This window comes from Oryza sativa, chromosome 3 (assembly GCF_034140825.1).
Source record: "Oryza sativa Japonica Group chromosome 3, ASM3414082v1".
Taxonomy (NCBI): Eukaryota; Viridiplantae; Streptophyta; class Magnoliopsida; order Poales; family Poaceae; genus Oryza; species Oryza sativa.
Genome location: NC_089037.1, coordinates 5,892,430 through 5,912,344, shown reverse-complemented (window position 1 = coordinate 5,912,344; position 19,915 = coordinate 5,892,430). Strand labels below are relative to the sequence as shown.

General features: G+C 44.7%; 4 protein-coding genes across 7 annotated transcripts; all 4 read right to left on the bottom strand.

Moving 5' to 3' along the window:
• Positions 1-1,052: 1,052 nt before the first annotated feature.
• LOC4332038 (SNAP25 homologous protein SNAP32-like) lies at positions 1,053-4,232 on the bottom strand. 3 transcript variants are annotated; one of them, XM_026024437.2, is made up of 6 exons: positions 3,740-4,232; positions 2,528-2,896; positions 1,979-2,069; positions 1,776-1,900; positions 1,602-1,699; positions 1,053-1,493 (listed from the first exon to the last, which is right to left on the bottom strand). In XM_026024437.2, the coding sequence occupies exons 2-6, from the start codon at positions 2,846-2,848 to the stop codon at positions 1,394-1,396; spliced, it is 735 nt and encodes a 244-aa protein (XP_025880222.1). In that variant the 5' UTR covers positions 2,849-2,896; positions 3,740-4,232; the 3' UTR covers positions 1,053-1,393. The 3 variants fall into 3 exon arrangements, with proteins under 3 accessions (XP_025880222.1, XP_015628615.1, XP_015628616.1); XM_015773129.3 differs by having other exon boundaries at positions 4,031-4,232; XM_015773130.3 differs by having other exon boundaries at positions 4,037-4,232.
• Positions 4,233-4,974: 742 nt separating this feature from the next.
• Positions 4,975-6,722, bottom strand: LOC4332037 (B3 domain-containing protein Os03g0212300-like). The gene is made up of 5 exons (NM_001417361.1): positions 6,597-6,722; positions 6,346-6,482; positions 5,983-6,268; positions 5,754-5,902; positions 4,975-5,646 (listed from the first exon to the last, which is right to left on the bottom strand). The coding sequence occupies exons 2-5, from the start codon at positions 6,427-6,429 to the stop codon at positions 5,353-5,355; spliced, it is 813 nt and encodes a 270-aa protein (NP_001404290.1). The 5' UTR covers positions 6,430-6,482; positions 6,597-6,722; the 3' UTR covers positions 4,975-5,352.
• A 761-nt stretch (positions 6,723-7,483) lies between these two features.
• Positions 7,484-11,043, bottom strand: LOC4332036 (plant intracellular Ras-group-related LRR protein 7-like). 2 transcript variants are annotated; one of them, XM_015773136.3, is made up of 10 exons: positions 10,847-11,043; positions 9,935-10,004; positions 9,504-9,550; positions 9,268-9,376; positions 9,003-9,088; positions 8,760-8,792; positions 8,585-8,675; positions 8,154-8,239; positions 7,880-7,966; positions 7,485-7,794 (listed from the first exon to the last, which is right to left on the bottom strand). In XM_015773136.3, the coding sequence occupies exons 1-10, from the start codon at positions 10,943-10,945 to the stop codon at positions 7,681-7,683; spliced, it is 822 nt and encodes a 273-aa protein (XP_015628622.1). In that variant the 5' UTR covers positions 10,946-11,043; the 3' UTR covers positions 7,485-7,680. The 2 variants fall into 2 exon arrangements, with proteins under 2 accessions (NP_001404289.1, XP_015628622.1); NM_001417360.1 differs by lacking the exon at positions 8,760-8,792 and having other exon boundaries at positions 7,484-7,794.
• Positions 11,044-14,460: 3,417 nt separating this feature from the next.
• Positions 14,461-16,146, bottom strand: LOC9266909 (UDP-glucose flavonoid 3-O-glucosyltransferase 7). The gene has a single exon (XM_015773988.3). The coding sequence runs from the start codon at positions 16,048-16,050 to the stop codon at positions 14,566-14,568; it is 1,485 nt and encodes a 494-aa protein (XP_015629474.1). The 5' UTR covers positions 16,051-16,146; the 3' UTR covers positions 14,461-14,565.
• Positions 16,147-19,915: the final 3,769 nt, after the last annotated feature.

Here is a 19,915-nt window from a genome sequence, read left to right as displayed (position 1 = left end):
ACCCGAGGTGGCTAAAATGGTGGTGCTACTTTCTGCACCTGGGCCGTTTCTTACCCGACCCACTGGGATGTGGGCCAGGATCGTGGGTGGGGCCCAGTTTCATCGACTAGGGCAAATGTGGTCGATGTGGTGTTGCAGTGTAGCAGCTGTCAGGTGGGAGAGACGCTTGCGTGGCGATTAATCCCTTTCACAAGATTCCAATTCTCTTGAGATGATTTATTTTACACATAATCCTCCTCAATCTCTTCAAATCCTTTTCTCCTCGGGGATTAACCAAACAAAGTCTGGAGAGTGTCCTAACGGTGCAATAAACATGCGACAACTGAAGGTGTTCTCAGTGCAGATTGTTATAATTTTGGGTCCAATTTGATGAAATTACTCCTACCTAGCAAGATTTGATTGTGTTTTGTAATTATGCAACTAAAGTTGCTATCCATCTCAAAAGCAAATGCTTGTCAGTTTTGCAGCTCGTGCAAACTTAGCAATAATAATAATAATAATAATACTAATAAAATTACATAGGCGCGTCCAACCAAGCAACACAAACTGTCACAGGCCGCATCACCAGCCGTCTCCTTGCCGGCCGCGCCCACGGAGAGCGCGCTTGACCATGCTGAGTACCGCCTTGGGCACAGCGGCGACCAGCTCCCGGCCCTGCGCGCCCGCGCCGCCGCCGCGGCGCCACCACCCCCACCTGCGCCGCCGCCATCGCCGCTCCCGCTCGCCAGCAGCCGGTTCAGCCGCACCACCATCGCGTTGAGCTCGAACGAGTCGTACAGCGCGCTGCGCCGCCACCGCCCGCCGCCTCCTCTTCCGTCGACCGGCCCCGGCGGCGAGATGACGCCAACGTCGCGGTCGGCGCCGCATGGCTTCGTCGTACCCGAGGCCATCGCGCCGCCCGCCGCGCCCGCGCGCGAGCACACAGACCAAGCCCGTAATAAGCGTGAGAGCGCGGCAAATCGACAAGGGCAAAACATGGGTTTTGACGTAGCAAAAGCGTACGCCAAGTCCTAAGATGAGCTTCAAGGACAAAACAAGGAGCACACATCAAATTTGCTGGAGTAATTCTATCGCTTGATTCAATTCTCTTCTCATCTCGTTCTGGCATATTTAGGAGTACAGATTACATCAAGATTCTAAGAGAAAAGGGGAATGGTGGTTATGTCCTACACCAAGTAATTGAAGCTATCAACTTATCATACAACAAGTGTATATGACGATTTCTCATACAACAACACAACACGGGAATCTGAATATTTGCTCAGAATTCAGACACGACAGAATATCCAGATGAAGTAGGCGCATCTGCTAATCGCACTCACAAGTCCTGAATCCCATGGGATGGAGAAAACTGCTAGAAACAGAGTTGCTGTGGTTCGACAACCTGATGGCATCATTTGCCCAATAACCGGCGTCCCCGTTGGTTTGCCCCTTTAACTCTGAAGTTCAGTTCATCAACATCATCACCGAAAGCATCCAGTGATTTATTTTGCCTGCAGCAAAATGATAACTCCATCAAATTTTATGAACAGTGAAGTGAACAGCTGAAATGGGCAATCTCTTCTATAACATTTTTAACAAATATTTGAAAGAAGTATTACCTTTCAATTTCTGTGCCCATATCCAATGCCATACCCTTCAGCTCTCCCAACATGTTACTCAAGTCTGAGAGCGCATCATCCTGCTTTGCTATCTCAACCTAAAAGAAGAAAGTGGTGTAAACTTCCAGAACAAATTACTCATTCTACAATTCATGGTTAGATGGGAATGCAGACCTGAACTTTCTCGATTGCAGTTGCAGGTGAACGATGTACTTGATTTGGAGATGGCTGACGTGTTGAGGAAATACCTAGCCTCTGCCTCTGTTCCATGTGGTTCGCTGAACTTGTGAAAGAATTATCTGCCATAACTCAAATGGATCAGTTAAGCAAAAAAAAAAGAGAGTCCCAGAAATTAGTCAGAATCTAAACCATCATACTTTGTGAAATCGGTCCTTTTATCTGTTGGTTTCTCTTTGGCTTCCATGTCTTGGAAAACAGCCCCCCTAGACTTCCCAAAAGCTTCTCACTCTGAAGAGACCATAAATTTGGATTTCAGATTTTTTTTTTCTGATGAGATTAAGAACAAGGCAAAGAATCTCTATAACTTCAGAAATAAAATACATCATGTAATTTATATCTTAAAAACAAGCCAAGCAAAACACAATTATCTAGACAAGCAAGAAAAGGAATAATAATAGTACTTAGTAAATCCTCCATGGTTTAGCCCAGCAATTGACACGACATAGAGAAACATAAACTAGAGGGGAGTTAAGATAGTGAGATAAGGATAGATATGTGCAAAACATCACATAACTTATCGTTGAGGTGCATAGAAATTTAGTCTAATGTTTGGATGAAATATTGAAATGATGACTGAAATTTAGTACTAACACATCCAAAAAGTTCTATGGAGCTTCTACCCATATTTATGAGCAATACTCATGAGAAGAAGATCAAGGATACTTGGGTTCCACAACATAACTTACCATACTAAGATCGTGTTCAATATCCGCGGCTACTCGATGAGTTCGGGTGATCTGTTCACCTTGACGATGCAAAGTAACCAGTGTTTTTGTAGCATCTTCTCTGATTGCTTCAGCGGCTCTGACACAATCATTTACTTTGCGTGATGTTTCTTCTACTTTATCAACAGCATAGTCCTCCAGCTCTTGTATAGATTGATCTGTGCGTCGCACTGGGACAGATTGTGCCCTTGACGGTCTTGAGGGCACTTCAGAATCAGAGTCAGAATCGAAGGGATTTGTCCTGTAGACAGGAGTGCCTAACGAGGTCTGTTTCTTATCCATTAATATCGGCACTGTCTTTATTCAGAAACTGGAGTTGTTTGCAGCAATCTGGTGTGGAAACAGAAGAAAAGGGAATCATCAGGAAATGTCACCTTTGTGAGGTGGTGATGCCTATTGCCTAGCATTCGTGAAAAGAAATTATACACTAGAAAAATGTGTTTAATAGAAATAATGAATGAAGGCTAAATTGCTAACCCACCATCCAGAAGAACATGTATTTACTATGGAAAAGAACAGTGAATTGAATGAGATAAATTTTATGAAAAACCACAGTTAATTGGAAAAGACAACACGTTAGCATCTTGCACACATGCTGTCATTCTTCCACATGAGCTTATCCAACAGCATACGAGGTGTAAGCAAGACGAGATTGCCAAGAATTTGCCCTAACACAAGCAATCATTTGTAATGTAAATAAGAAAAGGAACTAGTAAAAGAAGCCTAAGGCCATGACTTCTTGAACAGCAAACTACCTGGTCTGAAACCCGCAGTTCCGAAATTTTATAAAGTACGAACAGCAAACTATGACAAGCACAATGATACAGTTATAGTAAATTTCTGTGAAAAACAACTAGGGCAACAACAACATTCCAGTACCAAAAGACCTTATAGAGGCCGGATTTCTATCCATTATCTAAAAAAAAGAGTACCAAAAGTCCAATTCTGGTCGATTGACCATCATGTGCAATGCGCCAGATCGTCCAATGCCAATCTGTGGGAAAGGGCAATAACAACTTTTGAAGGTACAGATGTGCTATCTCCTACCAAAACATCCAAAGAAGTGCGTTCTTGATAACATATACCCTTCTATTGCATTTTCTCTGCTATGTAATTAGACATGAGTTGCTGAAGCATTTGAATAAAAAAAACATGGGTCATTGGGGCTCTAACCTATCAAGTTGTTGGTATCAAACTAAGGATACCTAAATCCGCACCAACCAAAGCCATCGCACGCGCGCATCAACCCTAGCACACAAGGGGATCGGGGGAGCCAGATCTGATAGATAACTCGCATATGCTTTCGTAGATACTGCCCGTGTCATCCACGGATGTAAAGAAGAACCGCAAGACGAAATCACAGCAAAAACTACAGAAGAAAACCCCTAAATCTCTCTCTCTCTCTCTCTCTCTCTCTCTCTCTCTCTCTCTCTCTCTCTCTCTCTCTCTCGGGGGAAACCTTACCCTTACCCCCAAGGTTGACTCCGGCGGAAGGAAGCCGGCAGCGTCGCCGCGTAGCGCGCAGGCGACCACGGCGGAGACCCCCTCGCTCTCCGGTGACGAGGACTCGGCGGCGGCGGTGGTGGCGCGAGGGGGAGGAAGGCGAGCACGCGGCGCGCGGCGGAGTCAGCGAGGATAATGTGACCGTTGGAGCCTCTCCTGACCTGGACGTGTCGTATCGTGTGCTTCATTTATGCAACTGATTCCGGGTATCAGGGTGCACATCCCAACACGGCAACGAAAAGTACATAAAATGACAGGCGGGCCCAACTATATGGGCCTTGGTCTAGCAGGCTCGTTTCCAGGCAGATGTATGGGCTTTTTATTGGGCCGGGCTATATGGGCTTTAAAATCCTTTTAGTCTGCAGATTTCTGCCATGGAGTGGAACGGTTCAGTGTCGTTCCTTAAGCTGTGTCACTCTCACACTTTGGATCTGTTTGGATGGTTCAGTTTTTCATTCAGATTTTTAGAAGATACAGTTACACATATTAGAAAATGGACTAGATGCTTAGGCCTTGTTTGGTATCTAAAACAAAAACTTTTCACCCATCACATCGAATGTTTTGACACATGTATGGAGTATTAAATGTGAAAAAAAACTAATTACATAGTTTACGTGTAAATTGCAAGACGAATCTTTTAAACCTAATTGCACCATGATTTGACAATATGGGGCTACAGTAAACATTTACCAATAATGGATTAATCAGGCTTAATAATTTTGTCTCACAGTTCCTGGCGGAATCTGCAGTTTGTTTTTTATTAGACAACGTTTAATACTTCAAATGTGTGTCCGTATATTTCAAACTTCGGAAACAAGATTTATCAGTTTTAGCTTTGAACATTGGCTTATACTTTATCCGTCTCAAAATAAATAAATCAGAGATAGAATGAGATATTTTATAATACAATAAATTTAAATATAAAATATCACGTTTTATATTAAGTTGGTTTACATTAACACTGAGGGAGCACTTGCGATACGAATCCATCCAGTCTTATGACGAGATTGGGTTGTTTCCCATTGTTGTGAATGCGAAACACAGGGCCTTGTTCGTGAAAGAGAGTAATAAAGCAGTTCGGTACACAGCTCGGCCACCTGTCGATCTGCCAGTGGCACACCCACAAACACCATCCGATCAAGTACCAGACGATTTAACGTAAGACAAATACGGGCCATTTAGAACGACTAACCAACACCTAAACACACACACACACGACGAGACGAGACTACGAGAGCGCGCTAATTAATTTATTAATCTCAGTAGTTAATTAGTAAGATCGATCACTCGAGGGTGGTGCCGTCGGCCTTGCGCACGGCGACCTTGAGCACGTGGTCGTCGGCGGCACCGCCGCGGCGGAGGTCGCCCTCGCGGAGGACGCGGAAGAAGCAGGTGTCGCCGACGGCGAGGCCGTTGTCGACGCAGAACCGGTGCCACCCGTACCGGAACGCCGTGCGCTGGCCGCGCTCCCGCCTGCTGTGCTTCAGCCTCACCGTCCATGCCTCCCCGCGCATCCGCAGCACCACCTTCTCCCGCCTCGCGTACTCGTGCGCCTCCTGGAACTCCATCGGCACGTTCTGCGCCGCCGCCGCCGACGGCCGGTGGTCGGATTGGTTAGCTACTTAGCTAGCACATGGCAATCGGCAACAAGAAATGGCAGCAAAAGAAGTGGGCACGAGCTCACCAAGTACTGCGCCTGCTTGTCTTCGAGGTTGCACTGCCGCAGCGTCACGGCGAACTGCGACAGCGCCACGTCGCCGACCCCCTCCGCCGCCGCCGTCGCCACCGCCGCCGCCGCATCACTGCTGTCGCTGCTGCTGCTGCTTCCGCTCTCTGCAGGCGGAACACACAGGTATCAGTCATGCCAGAGCGAGGGCGGCGGCGGCCGGCCGCGGCGGCGAGCAATTACGTGCCGGCGGCGTCGTGGTGGCGGCGGTAGTCGCGGCGGCACATGGTCTCGTCGAAGACGGTGACGGTGAACGCGGCGGCGCCGTCGTAGCGGAAGACGAGGAAGTGGCCGTCACGCAGGTCGTGGGCGCGGGCGAACTCCTGCCAGCCGCGGCCCAGGTACACGTCGCCGCTGACGTCGTCGTCGAACACCTTCACGTCCCACGGGCGCCGCCCCTCGCCGGCGACCCGCAGCCTCGCCTCCCGGAGCTCTCGGTCCCCAAGCTCCCTCGCGAACTTGTAAGGCAGCTTCTGCACCACCACGGATCGATCAAACACACACTAGGCTGAAGCTAGAAACCCAAGAATCAACAAAAAAAATGGTTTACCAGTTTCGTTTTGGAGGATCCGGGCAGGATGATCCTGAAGAACTCGAAGTCAGTCAAGCGAAGGTTAGCCATCTGGTCCTCCATTCTTTGGGCTAGAATTTGAAGGAGATCAGGGCAGCAAGCAGAATGGGCGAGAGCTAGAAATTCAAGAACACAAAGTGCATTTGAGTCAGATCATGAGAAAGATAACTCCAAGCAAAAACAAAAAAGAAAAGTGGTGGTACATGGTGCTGATCATCACAGAACCTTACCTTTGATTCGATGTCTCCGACGATCACGCAGTTCACTTCGTGTGATGATGCAAGATAGAAGAAAAATGTGAACTTTGCTAGGCTAGCTGGACTTGTGGGTGAAGAGAGGGGAGCTACATTGAAGAGGGGGGGTGCCCAGGAACCCGGTTTTTAGTTATAGTTCATATATTTTCACCATATATGCACCCCCTTCAATCCAAACTCAGTTACTCATATCAGTCTAAACTCGGCCTAAAGCAGAGTAAAGCAAGCAGTGACACCCCTCCCCATTTCGTTCTAGCTCCGCCCTCAATGGTCAGGTCTTTCTTCCACAAGCTCTAGCCAGTCATATTGCAACAAGTATGACTACGATATCTCTTCACCCATCCAAGCAAAAAGAAAAATGAAAAAAAAAGAACAATGCAACATCTCATCGTAGGCTTTGTTAAGGGTCCTCAACCTCGAGATGCATTTTCCATTGCCTGGCCAGAATTAGCATGACACTTTTGCCTTGCGCCACTACTGATGTGCAAATCACTTAGGATTTTTCTGTTTGGACGGAGGGAAAAATGAAACATATATATTGCATGCTGTAAAAGTATCAAGCATATGTGATTCTCTAAAAAGCACATGTTATTATTTCTTAATTTTCAGCTAACGAGTTATTAAATTCTTCTGTTATATGGTTACCTCATCTAGCATAGCCAACACGGAGAAGAGAAGGTACTCTTGCTATATTCATGCTTCATAAAATGGGTATTCAATACTCATGGGTCTAGTCTTTATGTTATTTTTTCTCTTGCGCCATTGGAGTTGAACTCCTGCTGATGGGTATCCAATGCTCATGGGTCATGGCTTGCATTCCTTAGCAAGCAGCAGCAGTACTAAAAAGACGACCCTTACTGGTAGTAGATCAAAGATGGTGATGTACACCTAATTCATTGAATATTTGCAAAAATTACACAGTTCATTCATTAGTGTGTGTTATACATTTTTTTGTCTTTTTACCAAATCAGAGTATCGGAAAAACTAATATGTACACTAGATTTACAGTTGGTCTTTTGACTAATGGGGTAATTATAAACTAAATAAAATTTCTGAAAAACTAGTTCAAATCAATGCCTTCATCCAGTGCTGTGGAACTCATCATGACATTTGAATCAATCTGTTTGTCAAATTTTTTCCTTCGGCGTGCCTCAAATTCCGTAAAGCCATCCATCTTCAACAGACAAAGAAAACAAATTATAATTGAATCAAGATTAATCAAATTACAAGAATCTGTATTAAGCTTTCATGCCACTAACTTGTTGAAACTGGTCCATCGAGATTGGATTGTCATGCAACGATATGTTCTGAAGAGCCTTGCAGTCTTTCAGTAGGTTTTGGGGAAGCTGTCAGGGAGAGTCAAAGTTCGGAGAATCTTTGCTTATTATTTTGTACGTTACAAGTTGGCAACAATGTAACCAGGATATTTCAAATCTAAATGAATAGTCATTATTCACTGACTTTGACCCTAGAGCCTCCAGGTTCAAACACAGAAGTAATCGACGAGGGAAAAGCATATTCATAAGTTCGTACCTGACGAATCTTATTCCCGTTCAATGATAGGGATTTGAGGCAAACAAGGTTACAGATTGATGAAGGCACGTCTTCAATTGAATTTCCTGAAAATGTTTTCGTGAAGGTTATCTAAGATGATGCATCGAAAACGAAAACCACGATGTGCTTTGCATTTTTTTTTTAAACAGCATATGAATGGTTGGATCATATTTGAGTTAGATGACAAAAGGTATCTAAAAATGGTTCTGGCATGCCTTTCCCAATGGAATATCAGGTGGTATAGCATACGAGATAGGAAAGTACGACGGCACAGAGCACTCATGTTTGTGTGTGTGTGTGTGTGTGTGTGTGTGGCAGCAGTATAGCATTAACATGGATGCATGTGAACAGGGTGCAGAGAAAATTGAAATGATATAAATGCTACCATTGCAAAAAACTGATGGACTTACCATTTGCCTGCAATTCTTCCAGGGAACTGCAACCTCCAATTGATTCAGGAAGTGCAATTAGTTTGTTGTCAGATACATTGAGTAGCAACATCTGCATCAGGAAAAAAAAAAGGTTGAAAAAACAGTGATGAGCACAGCATAGTCTCCATTATTAAAACAAGTTTAAAATACTTACTAGTAAAGAAGAAACTTTACGGAATGTAACAAGCTGCGTAAATTTCATATGAGGAAATATAGAATCAAGAGTTTATTTGATTCTGAAGAGGAAAATAAAAAGAAGGAACAGCTTGTAACTCTGAAGGCATTCATGCTATACCAAAAAAAAGTTTTGAGAAGACAAAAAAATATTTTGTGCCTAGAAAAGTTGCTTTTCAAAGATATATAAAATTTAACATCTTGAATCGAATAAGAAACTTACATTGCGCAAATCTCCTACACTCTTAGGCAGGCGTGATAAAGAATTCTGAGAAATAGAGAGTTGTTGAAGATTTGATAGAGAACCCACTGGATAGAATGGAAGAAACAAGTTAGGACTTAGACGTGGGAAATTGTGAAGTGTAATATTGCAAAAGTCAATAAATCTCTACTAACTTGTTGCTAGGATTAAGAATATACACGTGGACAAATGATAAATATTATCTAAACATATAAATAAAGATAGCATTAGGTTTTTATGAACTAACATTCTTCAGGTAAGACAGAGATCTTATTTCTGTCAAGTGTGAGGATTTTAAGATTCCGCAGATATCCAATGTTAGCTGGGATGCTTTCAACCAAATTACCAGCCAAAACCTACAGGAACAGAAAAGAAATAGTAAACTTAAATGTCAAGCAAAGAAGAACCACTCTTAAAAATACATGTCTCTAGTAACTTGGTAAGATGAACCAAATCATGATTTCTATTAACATTAACTCTTACAAGTCTTTGCATATTCACGAGTGTGCCAACTTCCTGGGGAATCTCAGCTGCAACATAAAATATATATTTAATTGATATTTCTCAAGATATAGAAACATCTAAATACAGTGTGTGCAGTTCAATTGGATTTTTTTTCTACCCAAACTGTCAAAGAAACCCTGCAAGGTAAAAAAAATAACTTGTCGAATTGTTGCTGACTTGCTTCAAGTATATGCATTTGTTAGTGATGCCAAGTGAAAAAAAAGGGGTGTGCATAATTTTTTTCCTCCCATCTGATACTGATGTGCATAATAAAAGAAAGAAAGAAGCAATGAACGACTCCAAACTAGTTTCTTCCTGACAATATATGAGAAAAAAAAAGAGAGAAAATATTGATACTAGCATTGCAGAACTTCTAAGTATCCAGGGGTCATGGTCTAAAGTCCAAATACCTATCTTATTGTTAGTCAAATCCAGAATCCTCAGGGAATTCCCTACTTGTAGAACTTCATTTGGTACTACCTGCATGGTAACATTGACATTTAACAATTTTGGAAGAAAAGTTCAATTTCACAGTAAAAGAACCTTGTGTCTTCGTTCTTCGAAGAAAATTAAATATAAATTGGCATTGACTTGCAGGATAAATATATATTTTAGATGAGATAGTAGAACATATCACATACTGATATGAGGACAAACAAATGAATGAGAACTAACGCCAATATTAAAATGCACCTCTATCTTCTGGACATGGAACAAAGCACTAAAATCTTACAATCTGGTGAGTGTTTATTAAATATTTAGTCGCAAAAAGTACTTCCCATGCTAATTAAGAATTTAATTATTGATAGGCAGTAGCTCCATTATGCAAATAGAGGAGAAAGTACAGCAGTTGTTTTAGAGAGAGAGAATAAAGGGTAAGTATAAAGTGTGGAAGTGCCATGGGCAAAAAGTTTTTAACCATCAGCATTCCCTGAAACTACAGTGAAAAAGAATTGGCCAAGTTAACCCATCAGGCCATCACCATTCACCAATCACCACATATGATTACATACTTGTAACGGCAAGATTGTGCCTTTCCTTCAGACCTCCACCTAGCAATCCCATAGGATTAAAACACCCGCAAGCAATCCAAAAATCACACCTTTGCTTAACCTAACGCCTATGTGGCAGTAGACCCCTTCGGCTGATTAACAGAAATCCTAGGATGCATCATCATATTTGTCGTGTCATCGTGTACCCGAATCACTAAGCATCAGATGATAAGAACTCGGGAGCACCGAAATTCCTCCACGCCCCAACTAGCAGACTAGACAGAATCCCCAATGGTACTAAATTTACAGGAAAAATCAATCAACAGGAACCTTCAATCTGGCGTCGCGGAGGGCGACGATCCCGGTGGAGCGCCAGCGCGTGACGCGGCTGGCCGGCGAGTCCGCGCTCCGGCTGCTGCAGCAGCCCATCTCGCCGCCAAACTCGCTCGCTCGCGGCGCTCTCTCCCCTTCGAATTCGACGCGGGGAGGAGATTTTTTTTTTTGTTCGCAGGGAGGAAGAAGAGCTTGGTCGTCTCGTCGACTTTGGTGGGATCTGTACTACTCGTCCTCTCACTGCTCGGTGGGGCCCAGCTGTCTGTCTCTACTCACCGCCTCACCGGACGGTGGCGGCCGTTTTCTGTTGCGTAAAAGCAGGCTGTACAGTTGGACAGTTGGACGACCACGGGAGAAATCGGCCAAATGTTCGACGTTTAAAGGATAAGATTGGTTTTAATAATTTTTATAACTTTGTCCCACAATTTTACATCAGACATGTTCATAAATTCTAACGAGTTTACGATCTTATGATAGTACTTTTCTAAAAAAGGAAATCTACGGATAGAGATTTTCAAAACCAAACGGTTTGAGAAATTATTAATAGTTAAAATTTTAAGGTTTGACGAGGGCGCTGTCCCGGGGGCGACGCGGGGCCCCCGCCCTTCTCCTCCTCTCCCCAGCATCGCCGTCGCCCGAGCCACCGTCGGCGAAGCCAGGCGGCTGCAAGGACGGCGGCGGCGGGGCTCCCTCTCCCTCGCTCGTGGTCAAACCGTACGGGACGCCGGCAAGACAGGAGCTCAGGCTTGGTGCCGGCGACGAGGAGAAGCGCCCGGCGGCGGCCAGATCCGGCGCCGTGGAGGCCGAATCCGGTCCTCCATGGCGGGATCTGCTCGGCGGCGGGGTTGGAAGGTGGGTCGGGGGCGGCGACGACCTGGAGTGCTCGGCGGCAGGGTTTGGCGACGGGTCCGGGGCGGCGGCGACCTGGCGTAGCTGGCGACGGGTCGTTGCCGGCGCTGGCTCCCCTAGCTGCGCACGGACGCTGTCGAGATGGCGACTGGCGGTGGGGAGGGCGACGGCAATGGCGGCGGGGAGGGCGACGGTGAAGGCAGGGGCGCGCGGCGCCTGGGCGGCGGTGGTTGACTCCACCGCGCCGGCGCCAGTTCAGCGAGCTGCCCCTCTGTGCTTCTGATTTATGTTTGTGCTCCGCAGCTGCTATCCTCGCCCTCCGCAGCCGCTGTCCTCGCCGGCCCCTCAACGCCCTCCTCGCCCTCATTTCCCTCCGTTACCACTTCCTTGCCGGTGCGGGCGAGAAGGTCTAGGAGCAGCCGCACCTGGCTTCGGTGACCTGCTCGGCAGGCTAGCCAGCTACCTTGGCATATGCAAGCCTGCAGTTTGGGCTTGGGGAGAGAGGGCGAAAGCCGTGCACACCCCCGGTTGTGCGATCGACGGCGACGCCTTTTGGTGCCGTATACCTCCCTGGAGGCGTTGATTTTAGTCTCCCCAACCAAACCTGCAACCATTTGCCCGATGCTCTTTTCGTCGATGGTGGCGTCCGTGGATGTCACTTTCCTTGCTGAAGGCATCGACGCAAGCGTGCCCCCTCCTGCTTCGCCCTTTTGCTCTCCAAGCTTCTAATCTTGTGCCAATTCCCGTTGTCTCCCATTGATGTCCTTCTTCCTTGTGGAATTCCTGTCCTCAGCCATCCCCCTTTATGTCCAACTCCCTGTTCATCTCCATCCATTCCTTGGGATGTCCTCTATCACATTGCTTCGCTGCCTTCCCTCTTTTGAGGCTTCCTTCCCTTAATGGATGTTGGAAGGCGTGAAGCCAACAAGCAATTCGTTTTAGCCTGATCAAAGACGACTCCATGTAGGCGGCTCTAGGCCGCAACCTTCAGTGCCTCTCCCCCTCTGGGGCTTCCTTCCCCCAAAGGGCGTTGGCGGGCACTGTTCTAGCTGCAACAAGAAAATGTTTGGATTCTTGAAGGCTTCATGCGGGTGGTCTAGTACTTCCATAGCCTTTTGGTCACCACTTTCCCCTGCCGGCATGCTCGTGGCACTCTGCCCTTTGGCGCGGCGTTCTGGATTCCAAGGCTGCTTGAGGATTTGTTTGTTGTTGATCTAGGAAGTTAGCTTTTAGGCGGTTATGGTTTGTGGCTGGGTGATTTTGCAGGAAAACCGTCTTTGGTTTCCTCGGAGGGCCACCTTTTCTCTCTGTTGTTTTTCTCTTCTTTGTGTTTCCCTGTGTATCCTCTGCTACTATCCTCCAGGGCACCTGCGCTTGTGTAGGCCGAGCCTGCCCTGTGTAATTTCGTTTGACTTAATATATTCAGGTGGGGAAACTCGCCCCCCTCCTCCCGGTGATTCAGTCAAAAAAAGGTTTGATTAAATCTTACTCCAAACATCAAATATTTATTACGAAGAAAGAGAGAGAGTGTGTGTGCGCTATTTGAAAAGAAATTGTTCCCTCCATTTTATATTATAAATCGTTTGATTTTTCCTTAATTAAACTTTATTAAGTTTAATCAATTTTATAAAAAAAATAACATCATCTAAAGTATACTCCCTCCGTCCCAGAATATAAGAAGTTTTATAGTTGTACGCGGTTATTAAGAAAATGTATAGAAGTGAATGGTGGAGCGTTGTGATTGGATGGGTAATGAAGGTATGTGGGAAAATTGAATGGTGAAGGGTTATGATTGGTTGGGAAGAGAATATCGATGGAGAAGTTGTTATATTTTAGAAGAAATCCTGATGGTTAAATGTTGTTATATTTTAAGACAGAGGGAATACCAAATTAGTTTCATTAAAGAGAAAATCTACTATATGCCACTGAGTTTGTCTCAATTCAACGATTTGCCATCAACATTGTCTATTTCTATAATATACTGGTGACTTTACCAATTGTTCTACAATATGCCACTAGTCTATACATTTTTTTATAAAATGCCCAAAATACCCTTAAAGACATACTATGTTAACAATTGTTTTTATCTCATTAGAAGTTTCAAAAAAATATGAAATTTTTTGTGTTGCCTTTTTATACAACATGGAGGTTTGTATATAAGTTTCATGTTTTTTTTTTGATATTTTTATTTTCTAAAACAATATATTTTTGTGTAGAATTAAAGAGAGAAATTACTTACACAAAAGATAATAGCATAAAAATAACTTATATAGCATATCAAAGATGATTTATATTAAAAATAACAACACAAAAAAGTATTTTATATAGCATATAACTGATAATTTATATTACAAAAAAAATATAAATGAAAAAAATCTTAAAACTTGTATTACAAACTTTCATATCGTGTAAGGAGGCCAAATAAAAAATTTCATATTTTTTCCAAACTTCTAATGAGATAAATCAATTGTTAACATTATATGATTATAAGGGTATTTTAGGTATTTTTGAAAAAGATCTCCAGCCCAATGGCGTATTGTAGACTAATTGGTAAAGTCGCCGGTATATTGTAGAATGAAATAATGTCAGTGGCATATTGTTGAACTGGGATAAACTCAGTGGTGTACACTATATTCTCTCTTCATTAAACCTCACATTGAATATATTTGTTTATGTTGAAAATACTACTATTATGCTTTTTTTTTATAAATTGGAGAGTTTGATCTAGAAAAAAAAAGTCAAACATCTTGAAATATGAAACGAAATAAGTAGTCATCAATTTAAGCCCGATATACACTCGTTTGGTAATCGGTCCAAATTTTTAGTTATGAAACATTTTAACATTTCAGTTTGTGATTCATATGGTTTCATACTTCCTTCACGTTCCGTGGATCCGCCGCCATCTCCCGGCGCCGCACATCCTCCAGCAGCGCGCCGACGGCGTCGTACGACGACCCGCCCACCTCGACGGCGCGGCGCGCGCGCTCGCCGACCTCCTCCGCCCGCCGCCGCATCGCCTCGTCAGCCATGGCGGCGCGCACCCTCTCCGCCACCTTCTCCCTGCACACCACCACCCCGCCGGACTCCTCGCCTCCCCACACGTACCCCCTCTCCGCGCCGACGCCGGCGCCCGTGCCGGCGAGCCCGACCACCAGCGCCTCGTTGTAGAACTGCTCCGCGAACACCGGCCACGCCAGCACCGGCACCCCGGCCGCCGCCGCCTCCGTCACCGCGCCCCACCCGCAGTGCGTCACGAACGCGCCCACCGCCGCGTGCCTCAGCACCGCCACCTGCGGCGCCCACCCCGCGATCACGTGGCCGCGGCCGGACGACACGGCGGCGTGCACGACGTCCGGGAGCAGCGGCGCCGCCGACGCGTTCTTGCCCCCGACGACCCACACGAAGTTCACGCCGGAGCCCGCGAGCCCCGCGCCGAGCTCCGCGACCTGCTCGTCCGGGAACCGGGTGAGGCTGCCGAAGCAGACGTACACCACCGACCGCGCGGGCTTCGCGTCGAGCCACGCCAGCGCGCGCGCGGCGTCCGTGGCGGCGCACGGTTCCCCGCCGCGCCCGCGCTCCATGACGTCGTCGCCGTCGCCGTTGACGAGGCAGACCGGCCCGACGGCGAACACGGGCTTCCCCGTCTCCTTCTCGTAGTGCTCGATGTACCTCTGCTCTAGGTCGGCGAAGGAGTTGACCACCCACCCCGTCGTGGCGCGCTCGCCGTCGAACATTCGGTTCAAGAACTCCCGCGAGTGCGCGCCGGGGAGGGTCGCCTCGGCGAGCCTCGACTTGGTGAGCCGCACCGCGTCGGGGAGGCCCGGCACGAGGAACGGCTCGTCGTCCGACGCGACGCCGTCCTGCGGGGCGTGGAGCAGCAGTGCTCGCTGCACCGAGAGCGCGAAGCACCCCGTCCCCGTGAACGCGTACCGCGGGACGCGGAGCTCGGCCGCCGCGGTGGCAGCCCACGGGAGGACGCCGTCGAACACCACGGCGTCGGCGGGTCTGCGCCGCAGGAGGTCGGCGAAGAGCGGCGCGAGGAGGTCGACGGCGACGGCGAAGGGCCCCGCGAGCTCGCGGCTGGGGAGGTCGTCGGCGCTCTCGTGGCCGCCCGTGAGCCCCGCGGCCTCGGCGGGCAGGGCGAGCGCGTGGACGCGGATCCGTGATCCCGCGGCGGCGGCGCGGGCGACGGCGCCGCCGAGCCTGGCGGCGTTGGCGCGCGTGAGGACGAGCGTCGCGTCGGCGCCGCGGGACGCGAAGAGGCGCGCGAGGTCGCACATCGGCAGCGCGTGCCCCGGCGTCGGGAACGGGATGAAGTACACGCGCGGTGCCGCATTCTCTGGCGACTGCATGGCGGCACCGACCCGCTCGGCTGCCGGCGGCGAGGGAGGTGGTGGCGACGGCGAGGTGTGGTCTTGGCCAGGATGGGGGGTATATAATAGACTTCTTGTACAGACAAAGAAGGTGCGCCACGAGAGCGCGGGAAACGCGATTTTCACGTAGGCTTTGCAGTACGAGTTTGTCTCCGAATGAGTTAACCGTTTTATTAGCCTTTTTATCTTTTAGGCAGTTAATTAAGCTACTACTAAGCTAGTGAATTCGTTAAACAACATGACATGCTTATGGCATTTCTTGGCTAAGTTGGCTCGTACCGACAGGTAACAGCACGAAAGGGTTGTATCCTGCTCTAGCCTTCTGTTAAGCTTTTGCCATGATCAAAGATTCAAAGGTAGCTTCAGTATTCAAGTAACGGTTTTGCTATGATCCATCGTTTAGGCATCCCCTAGCTAAAACCACCCAACCAATTAGTACAAACTCACTCTAGATTACATCCTCTTGTGGCGGCATCCTAACTAGTCTCTACAAGCTGGCCATGTCGGAGGGCCTAAGGGGAGAGGAGTTCCATTCTTCTCTCTCACCCTCTCTCCTTAACTCCTGAATACTTGGATAGAGCGGGGCTTTGTGTTGATTGTAAGAGTTGGGTTTTGGGCGATCCCGACCGTGTTTTCTTTGTTGGCCTAGCGGAGGTCGGCCACGGTTAGTGGTGGCCGGTCCGGTGCTAGCCTTCTCCTTGTTCAGTGTTTTGGCGTTGTCGGTGTGTGGGTGGTGGTATATTTTTCCCTTTTTCCTAGTTACAACTTCCAGGGTTGTAATCTTATAATTTTTCTTCTGCTCTATCAATAGAACTTCGCACCGTCTTATGCGAGTCGTTCAAAAAATATTATAACTTGTATGTAATTATAATATAATATGTATGTAACTTTTTATGTATTTTTAATCTGTTATATTTACTTTAAGACTCTGCAAGCGGGAAAGGAAAAAATCATAGCGCAACCACGGGTGATGCAATTTGGTCACGTGTACTCCTTTAGTGGAAATAATGTGTTAAACAAATTATATTATAGTTATGTGTAAGTTACACTATAATTATATTACAATTTTAATATTTACATTGGTAATCCCTTTCAATAATACTTTGCTATACCTGGATGAGTTAACGTTTTTATGTAATCAATTAATTTAAGTTGTTAAGCAGCAGGACATGCCTAACGCATTTCTTGGCTCTTACCAACAACATGAGAAGGGTTGCGTTCTGCTATAGCATTCTGTTAGCGTTTGCAATGATCAAAGCCAGCTTCAGTATTTCATCAACGCTGTTTGATTACATTTCCAAACAGTTGTAGTACTGATCACTTTTGCTACAGATCACACTCTCTATATTTCAGTTACTACCTTAGTTTTTTAAATACTTGATACCATTAACTTTCTGACAAATGTTTGACCATTTGTCTTAGTTAAATTTTTTATGTAAATATAAAAAAATATGCCACACTTAAAAAACATTTTAGCATAAATCAAGTCGCAATAAAATGAATAATAATTACATAAACTTTTTAATATGACAAATGATTATACGTATCTAAAACAACAACAACATTACATATTAAAAAAGGGAGGAAATATGTGACTAGATAAATTCAGTAGATTCAGAAAACCTTTTGCTGCAACGAAAAAAAAAAAAGCTAGGTGCGAATTGTGGTGGGCCTATGCCCCTCGAGTCGGCTTCGGGTGGCCCGGCCGGCCGGAGATAGCGAAGCTGGCCTGCTCGTTAGCCCGCCCCCAATGCGGCCCACGTAAATCCTGACAATCGCGACAGATAACCGTTTTCACGTTAACTAGGTCAAAAGTTAAACAAACCGTTGACAAACCATACTTTACAATAATGTCAAAATGTTCAATACAAACTCATGATTATCTGTAGTACGCTGTACACATTAGTCGTTGTTACCTTGCGAGATCAACCGTCTTCCAAGAGTTGCCTGTGCAAATTTGACGTGCTCGCTAGTCGCTAGTTGCCCGTCCATGTGCTAATAAAAAGAGAAAATTCCCTATATACCCCTGAAAATTTACTCAATCCCTTCAATACCCCTGAATTTGACATTATCCCTTATATACCCCTGAGTTTTCATTTTGATCTCCTCTATACCCATCTCCGTTAGTTGACCATTAGTTGACCGTTAAATATTTTAAAATGACTATATTACCCATCCTATACATATGTGTGGTACCTACCCAATAAATTTTCATATGAAAAATAAACTTATACAAAATACAAGCAATATAATCATTTAATGCCCAACTTAAAAAATAAAACTTATTATTTTTTATTTTTTAAAAATTATGATTAAATCCATACATTAGTTTCACCAGAAAATTAAGAGCAAAAACTAAATGTTATTTAGGTTTAAATTTTTGGGAAGATATACGAAATTCATCAAATTTGATCTGAAATTTATTTAAAAATTTTAAATTTGTTTTCTAATTTGTGATAAACTAATTATATCCCCTTTGTTTTTTCACAACGAATCTTTTTTCACTAAATATTTGTTGAAAAGTAATTTTCAAATCTTATGCAGAACTTTTTTTTACAATAAATCTTTTTTTATTTTAATGAAATAATGTTTTATTTTCAAAAATTCATAACAAATATTTAGTAATTTATTCCTTATTGGTTTTCACAACTCAAAAAATTTACACATAAAACATTTCTAGCTTTTAACAATATAACAAGGACAATAAAGTAATTTCTACAATAACTAACGGTCAAACTAATGGTCAACTAACGGAATGGGTATGTAAGGGATCCAAATAAAAACTCAGGGGTATATAAGATATCAAACAAATTTCAGGGGCGTAGAAGGGATTGGGTGAAATTATATGGGCATATAGGGAATTGGCCCTAATAAAAAAGAAATTGGTGCGGTCTTTGGCACGTTAGCTAGTTAGCCCGTCCCATACTGTATACATATGAATATGTACATGGATTCGTGTATGAATCTATCGACAATCTAAAACGTCGTATAATGTGAAACAGATGAAGTATTTAACAGAGCTTATTAATAATACTTTTGTTATCGTTTTCCTTTTAGATAATTTTATTTTCATTTTATTTTTTTAGGAAACACAATTTTATTTTCTAGTGTAACTTACAGCACATAGTATTTACCTCAAGATTTACAATATCCACATATTGTGGTGAGATTTATTGTATTTGAAAAAAAATGATAATAGTTTCCACTCTAAATTTTTATTTAAAAGTATAAATGAAGCACACAAGTAAATTGGTGTATGATTAGATTAACATGTTAAATGTATATGAGACTGTTTAGTAGAATTCCAACACATAAATTTAGCTTTAGGAGTTAGATCTAAAGCAGAGTTGTGGAACAGCTTAAATCCAGCTCCACCTCTATAGTTCAGCCTTGTTTGGCACCGTTTCAGCTCTGGAGCCCAGCCAAACAATTTAAACTCTAGCTAAAATGGGAGCGGAGCTGGGTGGAGCACTCTCACAAAATGAACTGAGAAGTGGAGCTAGGTTTCGACTGCTCCACAACTCCACTCTAAACCCACATTATAAAGCTAAATTTAGGGGTTAGAGCTCTACCACATACCTACTCCCTCCGTCTAAAAAAAAAGACAAACCCTGAGTTTCCGTGCCCAACGTTTGACCATCAGTCTTATTTGAAAAAAATTATGAAAAAATTAAAAAGACAAGTCACGCATAAAGAATTAATCATGCTTTATCTTCTAACAACAATAAAAATATTAATTATAAAAAAATTCATATAATACAGACAGTCAAACGTTACATGAAAAGTCATGGTTTATTTTTTTTCGATGGATGGAGTAAAATACTGTATTCCGCTCCGGTTCGGC

Coding starts and splice junctions, on each gene's coding strand:
- LOC4332038 (XM_026024437.2), bottom strand. CDS start 2,848: ATGGATAAGAAACAGACCTCGTTAGGCACTCCTGTCTACAGGACAAAT. Junction 1,700..1,775: donor CTGCAATCGAGAAAGTTCAG/GTCTGCATTCCC, acceptor TTCTTCTTTTAG/GTTGAGATAGCAAAGCAGGA. Junction 1,494..1,601: donor ATGGGCACAGAAATTGAAAG/GTAATACTTCTT, acceptor ATTTTGCTGCAG/GCAAAATAAATCACTGGATG.
- LOC4332037 (NM_001417361.1), bottom strand. CDS start 6,429: ATGGAGGACCAGATGGCTAACCTTCGCTTGACTGACTTCGAGTTCTTC. Junction 6,269..6,345: donor GATCCTCCAAAACGAAACTG/GTAAACCATTTT, acceptor GTGGTGGTGCAG/AAGCTGCCTTACAAGTTCGC. Junction 5,647..5,753: donor ACAAGCAGGCGCAGTACTTG/GTGAGCTCGTGC, acceptor GCGGCGGCGCAG/AACGTGCCGATGGAGTTCCA.
- LOC4332036 (XM_015773136.3), bottom strand. CDS start 10,945: ATGGGCTGCTGCAGCAGCCGGAGCGCGGACTCGCCGGCCAGCCGCGTC. Junction 8,240..8,584: donor GGAAGAATTGCAGGCAAATG/GTAAGTCCATCA, acceptor AAACATTTTCAG/GAAATTCAATTGAAGACGTG. Junction 7,967..8,153: donor ACGGGAATAAGATTCGTCAG/GTACGAACTTAT, acceptor TCTCCCTGACAG/CTTCCCCAAAACCTACTGAA.
- LOC9266909 (XM_015773988.3), bottom strand. CDS start 16,050: ATGCAGTCGCCAGAGAATGCGGCACCGCGCGTGTACTTCATCCCGTTC.